The sequence below is a fragment of the Orcinus orca genome, chromosome 10 (assembly GCF_937001465.1).
Source record: "Orcinus orca chromosome 10, mOrcOrc1.1, whole genome shotgun sequence".
Taxonomy (NCBI): domain Eukaryota; kingdom Metazoa; phylum Chordata; class Mammalia; order Artiodactyla; family Delphinidae; genus Orcinus; species Orcinus orca.
The window spans coordinates 100,858,621-100,878,559 of record NC_064568.1 but is presented as its reverse complement, the minus strand read 5'-3'; the positions used below and the strand labels follow the sequence as shown (position 1 = coordinate 100,878,559).

Below are 19,939 nucleotides of genomic sequence, written 5' to 3'. Positions count from 1 at the left end.
CTGGAACAGAGTAAGCATTTAGGAACCACAGAATGGGGGCGGCAATGGCTGGACACTTTCCTTCTCATCTAGTGTGCATTTCGGGTTGCTGCCAGTAATCTGGTATGTCATGCAATTAAACAATGTGAATTCCAGGTACTGTTGCGCTAGACCAGCGTGAGATGTCATGCGAATGATGAAACAAATAAGCTAACACATGGTGTGCTTACTATTGCCAATTCCTGTCATTTAATCTCTGAAAATCCTTATGAGCTGGGTATTATTTACTGGGAAGAAAACTGAGACACAGAAAGTTTTGTAACTTCCCCAAGGCTTAAAAGCTAGTCTATGACAGATGCAAGATTTGAACCTGGCAGTCTGATTCCAGACTGCGTGCTCCACTGGCCTAGGACCTCTGCTGCTCTACTCCTGCACTGGCTCTGCTCAAGGCCTCCTTGCCCCGGGGCCCCTGGAAAGGCAGCTTGTGGCTGCTGCAGGTACCATCTAATTCTGACTGCTAAACCTGACAGTGCTGGGCTGAACCAACTCAGCTCCGCTCCACCAGTGCCGCCAGGGCTGCTGCTCCTAAGGCACCTGGCAGAAGGGGAGGGGCTCCCTGAGAAGGCTCCTCCCACTTAGCTGCTGCCTCCACGCTTGCGCATGGCTACCAAAGCTGCCACTCTGTGCGAAAAGACATCACGACTGCGCACACCACTTTGATGTGGCTGAACCTTGCTGAGTTCTCTACAGGCGTGGGAAGACTCTCCCTCCCCAACTTTGAGGCACTTTCTTTTCCATGAGTTTCAAATCAGACCTGCTCTGAGCTCCTGATGCCTGACAGGGTTTTTTTGAAAAACACGTCCTACTATTTAACTTGCTGCTGTCTCCCAGCACCGGGAAGAATCTGCTGTGGACTGCAGTAGGAGAGATATACATGTAATCATGCTGTACACTCAGAATCACCTCTTCTCTCTTTCACTGGACCAGGGCTGCCTCCCTCTTCCCTTCAGAGGGCTAGTTTCTGGCAGAGAAGATCCTCATTCCTTACGTTAAAGAGATTCCTAGTAGGCCTGTCTCTTCAGTTCTCAGAACATGTTTAGACAGAGCCTGAACATATGAGGATAATCCAGTTTAGGCTTAAACTGGGACTTCCACTCCAGTTTTATTATTAAATGATTACTAATAGATTTTATTTGGGACTTGAATTTTAGACAGCCAGCCACTAAAGGGGCAACAGGAACAAAGTGTGCCTGCTCAGGACGGGACTGATGTGAAAATGAAAACGTACGAACAGAAAACAGGGAGAGACCTGTGTGACTGTCCAATTAGTACAAAAATCAAAAGCGGTAGCCCTGATCTTGGTGCCCACAAACTCTGCACTACTGTGATCTCCATTCTCCCTGTAATGAGCAGCGTTCCCTGGGTGCCCACCCAGAGCTCTCCCCCTTGCTGCCCCTCTCCATGCTTTTTCTCTCTCACCTCTGCATCTATCTCCTTGTAGATCTGTGTTTTCCAGAAATATACTACATCCCGGTTATTCTCATTCTTACAGCTCAGGCAAACCCACACTTGATTCTCCACTTCTGTCATTTTACTTCCTTGGAATTTGTAAGAGCAGAGCTTTCTTTTCCTTGAATTTCTTAAGATTTCCCTCAGCATCATTAGCAAATGTGTCTATTAAGCCCCAGTTTTTGTTCTGGGTGTTCCCTCAGGTAACCCAGTAGCTAAGGAACTTCCTCATGTCTTTAAACCTTTGCTCAACAGTCACCTCCTCAATGAGGCTCACCCTCATTCCCAGTTTAAAATTACAACCCCCAGCCCCTCCCTTGTACTCTCTATTCTCTTTTTTATAGCACTTTTTATCTTCTAACACAATATATAGTTTATTACATCTCCTGTCTGTCACACTTCAGGGATCTTTGTGCCTTTAGTCAATGTTATAGAACAGCGCCTGACACCAGTGGTAACTCAGAAAATATCTGTTGAATTTGTTATAAGTTACATCTTTCTGCACAAATCTGCAATCTAACTTCATTTGTAAACCTAATAAGAAATGAAAAACTGTCAAGCAAAAAAAAAAGTTGTGTTTATTATATGCCAACAAAGACTTCTGTGTTCTTTCACCTAGCAAGGGCTAAAAAAAGAGGTATGGTTTTTGTACTTTACTTCTGAAAGAAAAAAATTTTGTGATCTTTATGTAAAAGGAATACTATGGGGGTGTGGGAGGGGAGACTGTCCCCAACCTGGTCCTCTTCCTTCACGACTCACAGACTCCCCTGCCCACCCTTGCTCAGCTCGTATTTCCCGGAAAAGAACAGACAAAATCACATTCACCGCTTTCCTCCAACTGTACACTCATGCTCTGCCCTCCTTCCCGTTCCAAGAAAAAACTTATATGGGCCTATCAAAGGTCAGCCGTCATTTGTGGTTTGGATCTCATCTCCTGCTCAAAACCCTGTGATTTTGAAAATAGCCATCTCTCCTCTACCTCATGAATTTCTACTCCGATTCATCGCTCCCGTCCACATACAAATATACTGTACTATTGCCCATCTTAAAAAACAAAATTCTGGGACTTCCCTGGAGGTCCAGCAGTTAAGACTCAGCGCTCCCACTGCAGGGGGCGTGGGTTCAATTTCTGTTTGGGGAACTAAGATCGCACATGCTTGGCGGTGCAGCCAAAAAGTAAAAAAAAAAAAAAATTCTCCGTGGCCGCTGGTACCCTCAGCAACAGCCTCGCTTGTCTGCCTCAGACACAGTAAAACTTTCCTATCTCACCTCTCGATTTTCTTCTCCGCTTATTCCACTGGGCTGTTATTTTCACCACTGCACTAACATCTCATCTTGCTGAATCCGAAAGTCCTCATCTGAGCCTCCCTCCCCACTTTTAAAAGTTTTTTTTTTTAATATTTATTTATTTATTTTGGCTGCATCGGGTCTTAGTTGCAGCATGCAGGATCTTAGTTGCGGTGTGCATGCGGGATTTAATTCCCTGACCAGAGATCGAACCTGGGCCCCTTGAATTGGGAGCACGGAGTCTTATCCCCTGGACCACCAGGGAAGTCCCTCCACCCCCTTTTTTAACACCTGTTTCTCGAGGCTGGAGGACAACATACTCTCCTGGTTTTCCTTCCACCTCACTGGAAGGAAATTTCATCCCCACCCTTCATTCTCCAGAGAGGGTGGAGAGGCTGGAAATGAAGTTAATGCTTAATCATGATGATGTCAGGAAGCCTCCGTAGAAATTCTCAAAGTACAGGATTCAGGGGGCTTCTAGGCTGGTGAACAGAATCCAAGTACTGGAAGGGGGACACACCCCAACTCCAGGGGGACAGAAGATCCTGTCCTCAGGACCCTCCCAGACCTCGCCTTATGTCTCTCTTTATCTGGCTGTTCATCTGTATCCTTTAATAAACTGTTAAATGTCTGTGTTTCCCTGAGCTCTGTGAGCTGCTCTAGCAAATTAATGGACTCGGAGGAAGGGGTCACGGGAGCCTCTGATTTACAGCTGATCTATTAGAGGCACAGGTGACGACCAGGACTTGCCATTGGCATCTGAAGTGGGCGGGAGCAGTCTTGTGGGATCTGATGCTACCTTCAGGTAGTGTCCGGACTGAGTTACATTGTGGGACCCCCAGCTGGTGTCGCAGAGAATAGCTTGTGGGGGAAAACCCAGCACGCTCCCGCGTCAGAGGTGTTGTGAATGTGGCCGGGGAGTGAGAGTAGGAACACAGGAGGGAGAAAACAGAGTTTCCCGAAACACTATTCTTCCAGCGCCAAGGTCTTCGATTAGGGATGTTCAATTCCTCTAGTCCAAACTGAAGCGGAACCCATCAGCGGGGTAGCTGTGCTGTGAAATCTTGAAAATTCTCTTCTCGTAACATATTTGACCTTGGTCCTATAGGAATCCCCAACTGTGCTACAGAACCGTCGAGTTTCCACCATAGCGTGCTCGCTAGGATTTCTTAAACGTGTATTCTAGTTGCTGTTGCAAGCTTGCGCTTCCGAAATACGGGAAGACCCCTGTCCAGTTTCACAGCTTACCTCTCACTCACTCGTCCCAAGAGTTATATTTACACAGGCAAATGTTACAGTCTTTTAACTGTAGACATAATGTACAAAATACTGACGTTTTGACATTGATATAAGCTCAGTCCTGTAATTCTTCTTAAAATGCTGTGACAATGAACTCAGTTCTCATGGCAGCTAGCATGGAGGAGCCTGGAAACTAAGTCATTTTTTTTTTAATTTTATTTTTGGCTGCGTTGGGTCTTCGTTGCTGCACGTGGGCTTTCTCTAGTTGCGGGGAGCGGGGACTACTCTTCGTTGCGGTGCGTGGGCTTTTCATTGCAGTCGCTTCTGTTGCAGAGCACGGGGTCTAGGCACACAGGCTTCAGTAGTTGTGGCACATGGGCTTCAGTAGTTGTAGCACGCAGACTCAGTAGTTGTGGCGCACGGGCTCTACAGCGCAGGCTCTGTTGTTGTGGTGCATAGGCCCAGTCGCTCCGTGGCATGTGGGATCTTCCCGGACCAGGGCTCACACCCGTGTCCCCTGCTTTGTCAGGTGGACTCAACCACTGAGCCACCAGGGAAGCCCTGGAACCTAAGTCTTATGATTCCGTGTCGAGTGCTCTTTGTGCTGCAGCCTGATGTCACCCATGAGCTATAATTTAGGGAAGAACGTGCTAAGAACCCTTAGAAAGTCACAGATAGAGAAGATACGTATTACTTTCAGATAAGGATGAAGGTGACATTTCGATTAAGCCTTGGAAGATGCACATGTTTCAAATATGAGGAGCTCAGTGGTGGAGGTGGAGAAGAGAGTTTAGTTGGGGCAGGAAAGGGCATTCTAGGACAAGGAAACCACGTGGGCAAAGGCAAATGCACGTAATTTGGGGCCAAAGCATGTAAGGCAGGGACTTCTGGGCTACCAGTAAGAACTGGAAACCCTGTCCACAAAATATAAGTCAATAAGTTATTTCAATTATATATAATGAAATATCACGCAGCCTTTAAAAATGAGAGCAGCAAGTTGAGACCAGCAATATTGAAAAATATTTATCAGAAACACTATGAATCACAGGATTTCCCTGGCGGTTCAGTGGTTGGGACTCACCTTCCAGGGCAGTGGGTGCCGGTTGGATCCCTGGTCGGGGAGCTAAGATCCCACAAGACTCCGGGCCATAAAACCAGAACTTAAAACAGAAGTGATATTGTAACAAATTCAATAAAGACTTGGTTAAGATAAGACATGATAGCTTTAGAGGAAAAGAGGGTTGCAGGAAGGATTTTTTTTAAGGCTAGGGTAAGAATTCAACAAAGAGTTGTAAATTAAAGGTGTGAGAGAGTAAGAATGATCAATGGAGCAAGTCCTCAAGAAGATGCAATGGGTCATAGTCAGGGAAACAAGGAACAAGGCGGGAGGAGAAGAAAGTGGATAAAAATAGAGGAACGGTGAGGTGGAGAGGAAACTGCACCTCCTCCTAGTACCCCGTGGCAAGAGCCCACGCTCTGCTCCCTGAGAGCAGGGTCTGCAGCTATTTCAGACCCTCGCCTCTCCCGCCACGCCAGCCTCCTCCTGCAGGAAGAGGGTCAAGCTTTCCGCCGGGGTATCCAACACCGTGCACAGCTCAGAGCTGCCTTCCTAACCTCCAGTCTCAGAGGGAGGGGTGTCTGAGCCTATGCTGTTCTGGGGACCCGAGGCCCTCTTTCCACCTCTGAGACCTCGGTCATCAATGACCCTTCTCTCCTCGTCTTCAGAAACTCCCTGACCACTGGATCCTTCTCAGCATATATTTAACTGCTTATTAAGTATGTCCCAGGTGTTTCACAGCAACCTCACCCTCATCCTATCTTTCCTGCAAACTAGTGGTCCCTCCTGTGTTCTCTACCTCTGTGAAGATGACCACCCAGACCCATGCCAGGCTTCCTAGACCTCTCCCCCTTCACTCCCAGACTCCTTGCCCTTCACTCCCATAGCTAACAGTTACCTGTCCTTTTCACTTTGCCTTTGAAATCACTGTGCATCCATAACTTCCTCATTATTTCCTCTGTCACTATTTTAGTTTCTGGCCTCGGTTTTTCTTGCATGGAGCACTGTAGCAGTATCTTATCTGGTACTTTTGATTCTAGCATCACCCACCATCAACCTACCCTTTATATCACTATTAGGGTGATCTTTCAAGACGCATAATTTTAAAAATTTTATTTATTTATTTTGGCTGCGTTGGGTCTTCATTGCTGCACGCGGGCTTTCTCTAGTTGCGGCGAGCGGGGGCTACTCTTCGTTGTGGTGTGTGGGCTTCTCATTGTGGTGGCTTCTCGTTGTGGAGCACGGGCTCTAGGTGCGCGGGCTTCAGTAGGTGTGACACATGGGCTCAGTAGTTGTGGCGCACAGGCTTAGTTGCTCCGCGGCATGTAGGATCTTCCCGGACCAGGGCTCGAACCCGTGTCCCCTGCGTTGGCAGGCAGATTCTCAACCATTGCGCTACCAGGGAAGTCCCATAATTTTTTTTTTTTTTGGCCACGTGGCTTGCAGGATCTCAGTTCTCTGACCAGGGATGGAACCCAGGCCCCTGGCAGTGAAAACTTGGAATCCTAACCACCGGACTGCCAGGGAATTCCCTCAAAATGCATAATGGACCCTATCATTTCTCCACTTAAAGCCTTCAGAGCTTCTCAGGACAAAGTTCGCACTTCTTCACAAAGCACATGAGACAATTCACGATCACCTTCATCTCCTGCCATGTGAAGAACATGGGTTTTAGATTTTACTTGTGGTTCAGGGAGTATCACAGGATACCTCAGGCCTCTGTGCTGTGTGGGAAGAGCTTCCCCTTCTATCTACTGGGGAACACCTAGTCAGTGATGAAGATCTGGCTCAGGTGTCATTATTTCTGTAAATCTGCCCTGAGGTTTTCTCCCCTAGTCCAGGGCCATTTCATCTATGCTTCTAGAGCACCCCCGACAGTTAGACCCATGCATCAATCTAGGAAAGAGTCTCTTATCTATCTCCCCCACTAGATTACATGGTCCTTGGTGATCTCTGCCTGGTTTTTCGTTGTACCTTTGGCCTCTAACACAGAGGCAGTCACATGGCTTATTGAACGTCACTAAATGTTTATTCCAAGAAGCACTGACTTAGATGCTGCATCCTTGAGCTGTGCACCAAAGGAGGTACGTTCACTGTGAGACAACTTGTAGGTAAAAGATCATAAATGTCTAACAGCGCACATGGCAAATGTAGCACTTATGCACACAGCCCTGCTTGTGGACAAACTGTGTTAATCCTTCCAGTCCAACGATTTCACCATGTTCGTGTGCAGATTCCAGACGCTGCATTATCCATCTTTTTTGTTTGTTTGTTTCTGGCGTGGGGGCTGTGTCAGGTCTTAGATGCAGCACGCAGGATCTTCATTGCGGTATGTGGGATCCTTCGTTGCGGGACACGGGCTCTTCGTTGTGGTACGCGGGCTTCTCTCTAGTTGTGGCGCGTAGGCTTAGTTGCCCCGCGGCATGTAGGATCTTAGTTCCCCAACCAGGGATCGAACCCGCGTCCCCTGCATTGGACGGTGGATTTTTAACAACTGGAACACCAGGGAATTCCCCCCGCATTAACCATCTTAATGTTTGTCTTTCTCCTATCACATCTTAACTTTCCCTAGAGAATTCCATGAAACTAATAATAATGTCTCTTTTTAAAACCTGAATCACTTCCAAAGCTCTCAGGGCTTAATTTTTCAAATGAAACACTATTATAGCTGCAACTTACTGTGCATTTCTCATGGTTTGTCTTAAACCGTATCGCAACTTTTTGAATTTGAGAAATTAACAAATTTTGCTTCAAAATTCATAATAAAATGTATCTTATAGAATTCCTCAACAAAAATAACATCAATAGTAATAGCTTTTACTTATTCAGCACTTCCTTTGGGGCCAGATATAGATTCTCCAATATTTCCCTCTTGCACTTACCTGACTAATTTAAGTGCAAAACTAATTTCAGTGAGATAGAATAATTTCTTCCCTTCCATTCAAGGTATATCTTGATTCAATAATTATACTTTCATCCTGGCTCTGGGATTTATCGAAAGGACAATATGTTATGTACATTCATTTTTCTGATACATCTTACAAAATTAGCTATCTCTGGTTCCTTTGTTTAAACTCAGAACTAATTCCTCAAAACTACGTTAAGGTGGAAGTTATAAGGGCAAAACCTCCTTTCACCTGGGTTTTAATTCCAAGGGATTTCAGTGTTAGTGTCTTTTTAAATTTGGTTGGTAGTAGGAAGAGCCTGCCTGCCCAGAGAGGAAAAAAGAGTTGGGGTGAGACACAGGAAATTTTCATATGTTACTAAAGGCCTGGCAATACAAGAGTGGTATTCTGTGAGAATGAAAATTGACAGATATTTGGAAAAGAAGCCACTGCATTCACTTGTTTATGTTATGTTAGAATATGTCTGATTGTTCACAGGAAGAAATTAGAAGAATAGTAATCACATTTTTTGGAATGTAAAGTTTCACCACTTATACAGATTTTAACGCATCACTTGTATGGACGGATCTGGGTGCTATACTTAGTAATGACTCTGCTCATGGAGTGGTTAACAAAAATGATTAATTGTTAATCTTCAGTCCTGTTTAATCTAAATCATTTCTATTTCCTTCTAAGATGTCTGGCATATAAAAATGAAAGGAAAAAATTGTTTCTTCAGTTTTCAGGAAAGACATTCAGGGACAGAAAAGCTGACTCTTGATTACATATGGAATTCCTATTCCATAAGCAGCAAGTTCTCAACTACATATGGAAAAGGGGCACAAGGAAAACCTACAGACAAACTCCACAGATAATACTAATACTATATTTTAATCAATATTTTTGTTTGTTTCAACCTTTTTCCTATTAAGGAATATGACAAGGAGCAAGGTTGGTTGAGTTTCATCTTCCTTGGTATGGCTGCCAGCTGGCAGAATGAAGAAGGAACAGAAGCAAGGATCTGAACAATTCATGAAGTGACTCAGCAGCACAGCATAACTAAGAATTGGTAGTATTAAGGTGTCCTCATAACGAAACTATTACAACAGCTGGGTCTCAGTGGGACAGATAGAGACAGGCCCTTTGACTGTACCCCCTCTTCTGCAAAGCTGTGTCACAAATGGGCCATGGTATTCGTGAACCCATACCCATGGCCTGGCGTGGGACAGGGCGGCAGCAGGTGTACCTTCTACTAGGAATTACTCCAGCAAGGATAGCGTTGGACCTAGGTCCCGAGTCTGTCTAATATTTGACTCCTATTCAGTACCAATTATGGGGTAGGTGCTTGGGGCATGCCAAAATGAATATGAGAATTCCTGCACTAGAAGAGTTCTAGTGAGGTCAGGGGACGTGCAAGCAGAGAACTGTAATGACATACCATAGGTGCTATTTTATCAGAGGGTACAATGAGGACACATGGGAGGAAGCAAGTCTGCTCCACCTGGGTGGGAAAGGCTTCGTGGAGCAGACGGAGCTCCAGCTGGCAGATGTCTGTGAGGCGGGAACTGAAGTAACAGGGAGAAAAGGACTTGAGAGCGAGCATTCCAGGTGGGGGAGCTACCCGGGCAGTAGCCAGCAGGCACAAAGGTAACACGGCACGTGCAAAACATTGCAAGTGTTAGATGTGGTTGGGGTGTATGATGAGGAGGAAGCAGTGATCGAGAAGCCTGTATAGGAAGGCAAGGGCTAGACCACAGAGGACCTGGATGCCAGCTGAGGAGTTGCATTTGATTCTGAATGCAACTGGGAAGCACTGAAGGGTCTCACGTAGCGGGGGAGTATAACCAGATTTTGTTTCTGAACAGTCACTCTGTCTACTCTGTGGAGGGTGGAGCAGAACTGGGGGCAGAGCCACAAGTAAGGAGATGACTGTGACAGGCCAGATGAAAACGATGAGGCCTTGACATGAAGCAGGAGCTGTGGGGATGAAATTAAGGCTCCCAATTACAGAACCAACTACAATCAGAGGCAAAAGAGGCCCTCATCTGAGGGCAGAGGGGAAAGCTAAGCTGAACATGACTGAAGCATAACTTTAGGAACTCATCTTTAATTTTGTGTAATTTGACAATTACATGGGAATACAGCATTCTTTATAATGATCATCAGTATGATCTACCACAGTCACGGGCTTCGGATGCCTTCTCAGTCTGCGGGAAACAGAAGGAGAATAATGTAAAACAAACAAACAACTGGGGGGGGGTGAGGACTAAAATAGCAACATAGTGAACAAGGATGCCATTATTTAAAATTTTTCTTTTCCTCACTTTTCAAAGAGAAATTGTCATTTGCGATAGAACTAAGAGACCCTAAAAGATTAAGATAAAGCTCCTCAGTATGTAGAATATGGATCATTCTCAACTGCAATTACATAAAAATACTGAGCCTCAGCCTTGTTACGTTTTAACATTCTCCCTGATTTACTTAGGATAAGATTCTGGCTATGACTTGAAAACCTAATGAATCTCCTTGAAGTGATAAAGAACTAGAGGACAAAAAAAAGGAACTAGAGGCCCAAACAAGACATGTGACTATTAAAGTGCTCACTTTTCTCTCCCTGTTTCTCACTGTTTCCACTTCTGAAGACAACTGGCAAAAGCAGCACCAGAATTCTGAGACGATGCAGAGGTGGTCTAAAGCGTGTTTGCATGCTGAATTGACTGAGGCCCAGCGGTCAAGGGGAGGCTCATGGATGGTGCGGGGCTGAAGGCTGATGCAAGCCTGAAGTTCTCTAAGAAACGGTCTTCTCAGCTAAAAGGGCCTGAGAGCTCTTCCACTCCACCTCACACCTTTGCTTCAAGGCCACTCTAAATCTATATAAATGGGCCTCCAATCTACTGTGAAGATAGGCCAAGTATAAGTAAACAAATATCTGAACTAGTAAAATGTGTGAATTTAGAAGCAAATTTTCTTATTGTAAAATAATTCCAGAAAAAAATATTCCACAGTTTCTTTCATCAACTCAGAGAAGATTCACATTCAGTTTAAACTAGCGATTACTGAGCATCTGTAATATGTCAGGCATCAGATCATACTCTTTCATATTAGGGAGAAAATCATAGTTAAACTATCACTTTGCAAATAATAGTGTAAACCTTCTAAAGGCTTTTGATTTTCAAAACATAGTTCTGTTTGCAAATGGTATTCGGAACAAACATGACCCACGATATAATGAAAATGCAACTTTCATGTCTGCTCCCCACTTTAGCCTTTTTTTTTATTTTTGGGGGTGTTTTTTTTTGGCCACACCACATGGCACGTGGGATCCCTGGCATGCGGGATCTTAGTTCCCCAACCAGGGACCAAACCCACACACCCTGCAGTGGGAGCTCAGAGTCTTAACCACTGGACAGCCAGGGAAGTCCCTACTTTAGCCTTTTTTCACTCAGGGGAGCTCCTCCCCTTTGCTGTTGGCTGAATATGCAGCAGGCCCAGTGATTTTTTTTGCTCTAAGGTAATTCTGCCAGCTGGCAACCAAACCAAGGAAGATGAAACTCAACCAACCTTGCTCCTTGTCATATTCCTTCTCACTGTGAAGAATTAAGCACAGCTCAGTTCGATGCCCAGTCTTAAATATGAATCGATCCTTTAATCTTCACTCAGGAGAACTCATTCCTCTCCCTAAGCTACGGCTTGTAGTTGGTGGACACCACCTGCCCCTGAAGGTCAATTTCTGCACCCTCTTCACTCCCCACCTCCTCCCTTTGCAGAAGGAGGGAGGAGAAGTAAAGCAATAAGACATTTTTACTTGGCTGGGTGGCTTCACAGTCTCCGGGATTGGCTGATTCTTTCTCTGGGAGCTTGCCGCTGCCAGGGACCCCTGCCCTACGGTTCCCTGGGCCCAGGCTGAGGCACCTCTCTTCCGGTGGTCATCTGATACTGCTGCACCAGCCCCTAAGAATGTGCTGCTCCCTTTCCCCTTCTTGCTGCTGGCATCCCACAAGGCAGCCTTCAGCCAAGCCCAAGATGACTCAGATCTCACCTGCGTGGTTCTTAAGAAACTGTCACATACATTCTTTGTCCTGACGACAATCAGGGAGAACAGGCCACCCAACTCAGCCCCTGTGTCGTGCTGCCTGCCACACCTTGCTTTAATTTTCTCCGTCACTGATCCTCCCTTTCCTAAATGTGTTTAGGAAACACATTTCAAAGTTCTTTAGGTGATCTCCCAGAGACCCCCTAACAAGGCTTTAGGTAAAAGAGGTAGAATGACTTGGGGGTGACAGGAGCTCATGACACGACAGAGTCAAAGAAATCTCTTCTGCAATTTTCCCCACACTCCAGACGTTTCATATACTGGATCTGGTCAAGGGATATGGGTCATGAAAAAGATTCTTTGAAATTTCCCTCAGAACCTCTGCACATCGGGCAAACTCACTCTCGTTTTGGGAATTGATAAACATTTAATTAGCATCTTAAGAAGTAGCTCAGGAAGAGTCCCACTTTAACATCCTACTATGGTCTGAACCAACTCCATAGGGTTTGTGCATATATCTTGTAGCATCAGATACTGAGAGTTGAGAGTCTTCTAAAATAACGGATTATAAGATTTCACATTAGTGTAAGAAAATCTGATCATAAGATCTGGTCTGCTATATATTTACATCAGGGTAAGCTGTTTTATTGTAGACAAAATCTTAGCTCATAATCTGTATAGTATTTTTCTTAGAGATAATCATAAGTTCCATGAGAGCAGGTAACCAGGCTTTCCCATGCAGGTCCTACAAAAAGCATCTATCAAAGAAACTAGTTTATGCTAGGCAAAATACCAAGCACTTTTATATAATTTATTTTAAACTGAGATAAGGAAAAGGTTTTTTTTTAAATGTATAACATTATTATGCATATATTCTAAAGTTAAATACATTATTATTTAGAAAAAGAAACAACTTACCTTGGTTTTCTGGTGCTCTCTCTGGGCCTTCTAATTAAATCTTCCAAATGTTTATTTCTCTCTTCTAAACTGAAAGAAGAAACAACTGAATTTTATGACTAAAATGAACTTTTCTAGGCTAACATTTTGCTAGTTTTATTGGAGGATTTGAGTAGATAAATTTCATGGTGGTCTAGTTCTCTATACATCATCCATCCATCTTGCTTTATGGGAATCTGGAATTCTTTCCAAGCAACTCAAATTATTATTATTTTTTTGTCTGCGTTGGGTCTTCGCTGCTGTGCGCGGGCTTTCTCTAGTTGCAGTGGCTTCTCTTGTTGCGGAGCATGGGCTCTAATCCCACGAGCTTCAGTAGTTGCAGCATGCGGGCTCAGTAGTTGTGACTCACGGGCTCTAGAGCGTAGGCTCACTAGTTGTGGCACATGGGCTTAGCTGCTCTGCGGCATGTGGGATCTTCCCGGACCAGTGATCGAACTCGTGTCCCCTGCATTGGCAGGCAGATCCTTAACCACTGCGTCACCAGGGCAGTTCCTGAATCTCATTCTAATGAGAAAGTTTATTTGGTACTTGATATGATTCATTTGGGGGTGCATTCAAAAACTTTTGTGAATAAATTCTAAGCGCAGCAATGGTACTTTACTTGAATACTATGGAAATATCCTCTAAAATTCTTGGATGTTTCTCTGTAATTTCTTTTTTTTTTTTTTGCGGTACGCGGGCCTCTCACTGCTGTGGCCTCTCCCGCTGCGGAGCACAGGCTCCGGACGCGCAGGCTCAGCGGCCATGGCTCACGGGCCCAGCCGCTCCGCGGCATGTGGGATCTTCCCGGACCGGGGCACGAACCCGCGTCCCCTGCATCGGCAGGCGGACTCTCAACCACTGCGCCACTAGGGATGCCCTCTGTAATTTCTTAACCTCGCCCCCCTCCCCCCAAGTCAAAGGGAGTTCTGAGAAAGGAAGATGAAATTCTGGTTGTTCAAGTAGTCCAGACATTCGGCACACTAAACATATCATTGAAGAATGAATGGTCTTGACTTACAAAACAGCACATTTTCCTCTTTCTAGGAGTCTGAAAAATGAACTTAGCAAGCCAGAGAGCGAAATATCAGCAAACGTTTACAAAGTTAAAAAAATTAAGTGTTTTCAACTTACTGTGCAATCTGGGAGTTCGGTATCATGAGCCTTCGGTCAGCACATTCGATAACTTCTTCGCATGATGTAACCTTGAAAAACATTAGCTAAAACAATTATTCTGTGATAAATTCTAGGATACTTATTTAATTTTGCTTTTTAAGAATCTGTACAAGTTCAATTATATGACTCCCATGAATGAAAGTTTTACAATAGGCAGAACATCTTCCTTACATTTTGAAATCAGGAATATGAACACAAATAGAATTGTAATGTGCCTGTTCATCATGCAGAAAAAGTGAAGTGTCAACAAACGGACAACTGTAGCAAGTCAGCTATGACCCACACATGTAGCGTATGTACCAACCCAGGGTTACAGCCCACTTGGTTACAGTTAATGCGGTTTCTAAAAGGTAAACTATAACACTATGTTGGCAAGATTTAGAGTGACCCTCAAAATGAAGTAGCAATACTAAGACCTGAAAATGCTGACAGCACAAGGACAGATACACACAATGTGCTTTGCTAGCTTTCAGCTAAAAGGCTAATGGAAGGTCATTATGAAGTGAAAGGAATCAATACAAATGTATTACATCATCCCTCAGATCCTTTTTAGCACCAAAATTCTACCGTTTTAATATTTCACCATTTTAAAAAGACAAATATTTATGTAAGAAAATTTGTACCTTATTTATTAAGTTGCCTAAATGTCTTTGATACTTGTCATTTTCTTCAATGAGTCTGTTGCGGTGGTCTTCTTTTAACTCTAGAAGATTTCCCAATTTTGCAATCTATGGAGAAACACCGGTAAAAATACTAACCTGGAAACTTCCATGGAAACCACGTGTGGATGCTAAGAACAAATCAGAACAGTGAGCTATACTTTATCCCAATATTCTCTTAACCTAATTTGTACCATAGGTGAATCAAGAGATGCTATGAACCAGGTCCTAGTTTGATTGCACTTAGAACTGATGAGCAGAAATTAAAACGATGTTTCAGCTTTTCTACAATTTAATACCATGAAACAGCTTTGCAAATAATTAAACGCCTGTTAGTGAATACAAATACTTACTAGCCCCAAATTTTCATTACCTTCTTTCCAGATATAAACAATGTAGACATATTTGATTCTCTCTGAAGCAAAGCACTGATGTTGGGCTTGATGATGCATTTTCAGGTTTGATAAATATTCTCAAATATCCATAAATGAGAGGTGTTTTTTTTTAAGGTTCTGCTCAATGTATGTCACATTCTGACTTATGGTCCAATTTTTATTTGCAAAAAAATTTTTAACAATTTAAAAACTGTATTTCTAAAAGTGACATCTAGGATTAATTATCAGGAAAAGGTATTCACAAGTCCCTGAACAGTTACCTTAATTTTCAAAGCAATTGTAGAAAAGGACAGAAATGTTCCCGTTAAATAACAATGATAATAATGGCCATCAGTCTTCTACTGCTTATTTAAATATTCTTATTTACATATGCTTACGTGTCTGTAGTGAGATACCCTGGAGGAAGCAATGGCAAAACAAATTTGCTGCAGACACAGCAGCTTTCTTGTTCTTTCTCTTTACATAAATATATTAATGGGGACAATATCAAATCAGGGGTCCCAGTCCTCTGACAACACACATTATTTAAGGTAGGGAGTATAGATGTCACCTCAGTTTAACAGACCCAAGGTGAAGAGAATTTAACAGATTTTTTAAAGGACGTGTCTAGAAGTAGAAAAGACTAAAATCTCTACTTATCAACTATTAGCATTGGGCTTTTCCCATTCCATTCCTTTGCATCTCCTCACGGCATCCTGGAGGGTGGGGCTCCTCTCTCAGCTTTACATACATACCTCATGACAGCTTACTGAAGCAACATGGAATTCCTTCTCACTTCTGTTGGTTTTTTGTTTGGTTGTTGTTGTTTCTTTTAATTACAGACTTAATGGCACATCTTGAATTTCTTTACTGGCTTTCAAGATCAAAGTAATAACCCTTTTAAGTCCTCAGATTGATTTTTTTTTTTTTTGCCGTACGCGCGCCTCTCACTGTTGTGGCCTCTCCCGCTGCGGAGCACAGGCTCCGGACGCGCAGGCTCAGTGGCCATGGCTCACGGGCCCAGCCGCTCCGCGGCATGTGGTATCTTCCCGGACCGGGGCACGAACCCGTGTCCCCTGCATCGGCAGGCGGACTCTCAACCACTGCGCCACCAGAGAAGCCCCCTCAGATTGATTTTTAAAAATTTGCTAGCCTCAGATTAAAGAAATAAGGGCAAAGGAGTTCTTAAAGATTGTTTATTTTAGCGATAAAAGAATTGCTCCGTAAAAGCCAGTTTGGGGGATTACAGTGAAAAGTAATCCAAAATTTTAAGTTTCTGCTAAAGAGTATAGGGTTTAACCATTTTAAGAGCATAACTGTCATACAATAAACTGCATATATTTATAAAGTGTACAGTTTGATATGTTTTTATCTATGAATACAACTGTGAAACCATCACCGCAATCAACATAATGAACATATCCACCCGCCCCACCCCCACCCTCCGCCACCACAGTTTCCTCTTGCCTCTAGATACCCCTCCCTCCTGCCTGTCTGTCCTTCCCTCACTCGCATACTCTATGCCGGCCCCAGGCAAACACCCATCTGCTTTCTGTCGTGACTGATTACTCTGTATTTTCTAGAATTTTATGTAACTGGACCAAGGGGTATTTACTCTTATCTGGCTCTTTTCAGTCAGCATAATTATTTTGAGATTCATCTAGCTGCACATGTATCAGTAACTCACGCCTTCTTCTTTCCTTTTTTCTTATCATTTTTTATTTTTTTATACAGCAGGTTATTAGTTTTCTATTTTATACATATTAGTGTATACATGTCAATCCCAAACTCCCAGTTCATCCCACCACCACCACCCCACGCCACTTCCCCCCTTGCTGTCCCTATGTTTGTTCTCTACATGTGTGTTTCTATTTCTGCCCTGCAAACTGGTTCATCCGTACCATTTTTCTAGGTTCCACATACATGCATTAATATATATTTGTTTTTCTCTTTCTGACTTACTTCACTCTGTATGACAGTCTCTAGATCCATCCATGTCTCTACAAATGACCCAATTTCGTTACTTTTTATGGCTGAGTAATATTCCATTGTATACATGCACCACATCTTCTTTATCCATTCGTCTGTCAATGGGCATTTAGGTTGCTTCCATGACTTGGCTATTGTAAACAGTGCTGCAATGACCATTGGGGTGCATGTGTCTTTTTGAATTATGGTTTTCTCTGGGTATATGCCCAGTAGTGAGATTGCTGGGTCGTATAGTAGTTCTATTTTTAGTTTTTTAAGGAATCTCCATACTGTTCTCCATAGTGGTTGTATCAATTTACATTCCCACCAACAGTGCAAGAGGGTTCCCTTTTCTCCACACCCTCTCCAGCATTTGTTGTTTGTAGATTTTCTGATGATGCCCATCCTCACTGGCGTGAGGTGATAGCTCATTGTAGTTCTGATTTGCATTTCTCTAATAATTAGTGATGTTGAGCAGCTTTTCATGTGCTTCTTGGCCATCTGTATGTTTTCTTTGGAGAAATGTCTATTCAGGTCTTCTGCCCATTTTCTGATTGGGTTGGTTTTTTTTTTAATATTGAGCTGCATGAGCCATTTATATATTTTGGAGGTTAATCCTTTGTCCATTGATTCATTTGCAAATATTTTCTCCCATTCTGAGGGTTGTCTTTTCGTCTTCTTTCTAGTTTTCTTTGCTTTGCAAAAGCTTTTAAGTTTCATTAGGTCCCATTTGTTTATTTTTGTTTTTACTTCCATTACTCTGGGAGGTGGATCAAAAAAGATCTTGCTGTGACTTATGTCAAAGAATGTTCTTCCTATGTTTTCCTCTAAGAGTTTTATAGTGTCCGGTCTTACATTTAGGTCTCTAATCCATTTTTTTTTTTTTGCGTTACGCAGGCCTCTCACTGCTGTGGCCTCTCCCCTTGCGGAGCACAGGCTCCGGACGCGCAGGCTCAGCGGCCATGGCTCACGGGCCCAGCCGCTCCGCGGCATGTGGGATCTTCCCGGACCGGGGCACGAACCCGTGTCCCCTGCATCGGCAGGCAGACTCCCAACCACTGCGCCACCAGGGAAGCCCTCTAATCCATTTTGAGTTAAGTTTTGTGTATGGTGTTAGGCAGTGTTCTAATTTCATTCTTTTACATGTAGCTCTCCAGTTTTCCCAGCACCACTTATTGAAGAGACTGTCTTTTCTCCATTGTATAATCCTTGCCTCCTTTATTGTAGATTAGTTGACCAGAGGTGCATGCGTTTATCTCTGGGCTTTCTAGCCTGTTCCATTGATATTTCTGTTTTTGTGCCAGTACCATATTGTCTTGATTACTGTAGCTTTGTGGTATAGCATGAAGTCAGGGAGTCTGATTCCTCCAGCTCCGTTTTTCTCCCTCAAGACTGCTTTGGCCATTTGGGGTCTTTTGTGTCTCCATCCACATTCTAAGATTTTTTGTTCTAGTTCTGTAAAAAAATGCCACGGGTAATTTGATAGGGATTGCATTGAATCTGTAGATTGCCTTGGGTAGTATAGTCATCTTCACAATATGATTCTTCCAATCCAAGAATATGGTATATTTCTCCATCTGTTTGTGTCATCTTTGATTTCTTTCATCAGTGTCTTATAGTTTTCTGAGTACAGGTCTTTTACCTCCTTAAGTAGGTTTATTCCTAGGTATTTTATTCTTTTTGCTGCAATGGTGAATGGGATTCTTTCCTTCATTTCTCCTTCTGATATTTTGTTGTTAGTGTATAGGAATGCAAGAGATTTCTGTATATTAATTCTGTATCCTGCTACTTTACCAAATTCATTGATTAGCTCTAGCAGTTTTCTGGTGGCATCTTTAGGATTCTCTATGTATAGTATCATGTCATCTGCTAACAGTGACAGTTAGCTTCTTCTTTTCTAATTTGTATTCCTTTTATTTCTTTTTCTTCTCTGATTACCATGGCTAGGACTTCCAAAATTATGCTGAATAAGAGTGGTGAGAGTGGGCAACCTTGTCTTGTTCCTGATCTTAGAGGAAATGGTTTCAGTTTTTCACCACTGAGGACGATGTTGGCTGTGGGTTGTCATGGCCTTTATTATGTTGAGGTAAGTTCCCTTTATGCTTACTTTCTGGAGGGTTTTAATCATAAATGAGTGTTGAATTTTGTCAAAAGCTTTTTCTGCATCTACTGAGATGATCATATGGTTTTCCTTCTTCAATTTTTTAATACGGTATATCACATTGATTGATTTGCGTATATTGAAGAATCCTTGCATTCCTGGGATAAACCCCACTTGATCACGGTGTATGATCCTTTTAATGTGTTGTTGGATTCGGTTTGCTAGTATTTTGTTGAGGATTTTTGCATCTATATTCATCAGTGATATTGGTCTGTAATTTTCTTTTTTTGTAGTACCTTTGTGTGGTTTTGGTGTCAGGGGGATGGTGGCCTCATAGAATGAGTTTGGGAGTGTTCCTTCCTCTGCAATTTTTTGGAAGAATTTGAGAAGGATAGGTGTTAGCTCTTCTCTAAATGTTTGATAGAATTCACCTGTGAGGCCATCTGGTCCTGGACTTTTGTTTGTTGGAAGATTTTTAATCACAGTTTCAATTTCATTACTTGTGATTGGTCTGTTCATATTTTCTATTTCTTCCTGGTTCAGTCTTGGAAGCTTATACCTTTCTAAGAATTTGTCCATTTCTTCCAGGTTGTCCATTTTATTGGCATAGAGTTGCTTGTAGTAGTCAATGATGCTTTGTACTTCTGTGGTGTCCATTGTAACTTCTCCTTTTTCATTTCTAATTTTATTGGCTTGGGTCCTCTCCCTCTTTTTCTTCATGAGTCTGGCTGAAGTT

General features: G+C 43.1%; 1 protein-coding gene across 10 annotated transcripts in view; it reads right to left on the bottom strand.

Moving 5' to 3' along the window:
• Nucleotides 1-10,043: 10,043 nt before the first annotated feature.
• Nucleotides 10,044-19,939, bottom strand: part of CAGE1 (cancer antigen 1) — a 44,010-nt gene continuing 34,114 nt past the window's right edge. For 3 of the 10 annotated variants that reach the window (XM_033408082.2, XM_033408077.2, XM_033408080.2), the window contains 4 exons: nt 14,725-14,829; nt 14,060-14,145; nt 12,908-12,976; nt 10,044-10,163 (listed from right to left, as the gene is read on the bottom strand). In XM_033408082.2, coding sequence (XP_033263973.1) covers nt 10,085-10,163; nt 12,908-12,976; nt 14,060-14,145; nt 14,725-14,829 — 339 coding nt within the window. In that variant the 3' untranslated portion in view covers nt 10,044-10,084. Of the gene's footprint in view, nt 12,542-12,907; nt 12,977-14,054; nt 14,146-14,724; nt 14,892-19,939 lie in introns of those variants that run through there. The other 7 variants (XR_004477647.2, XM_049715607.1, XM_033408079.2 and 4 more) reach the window with 7 other exon arrangements.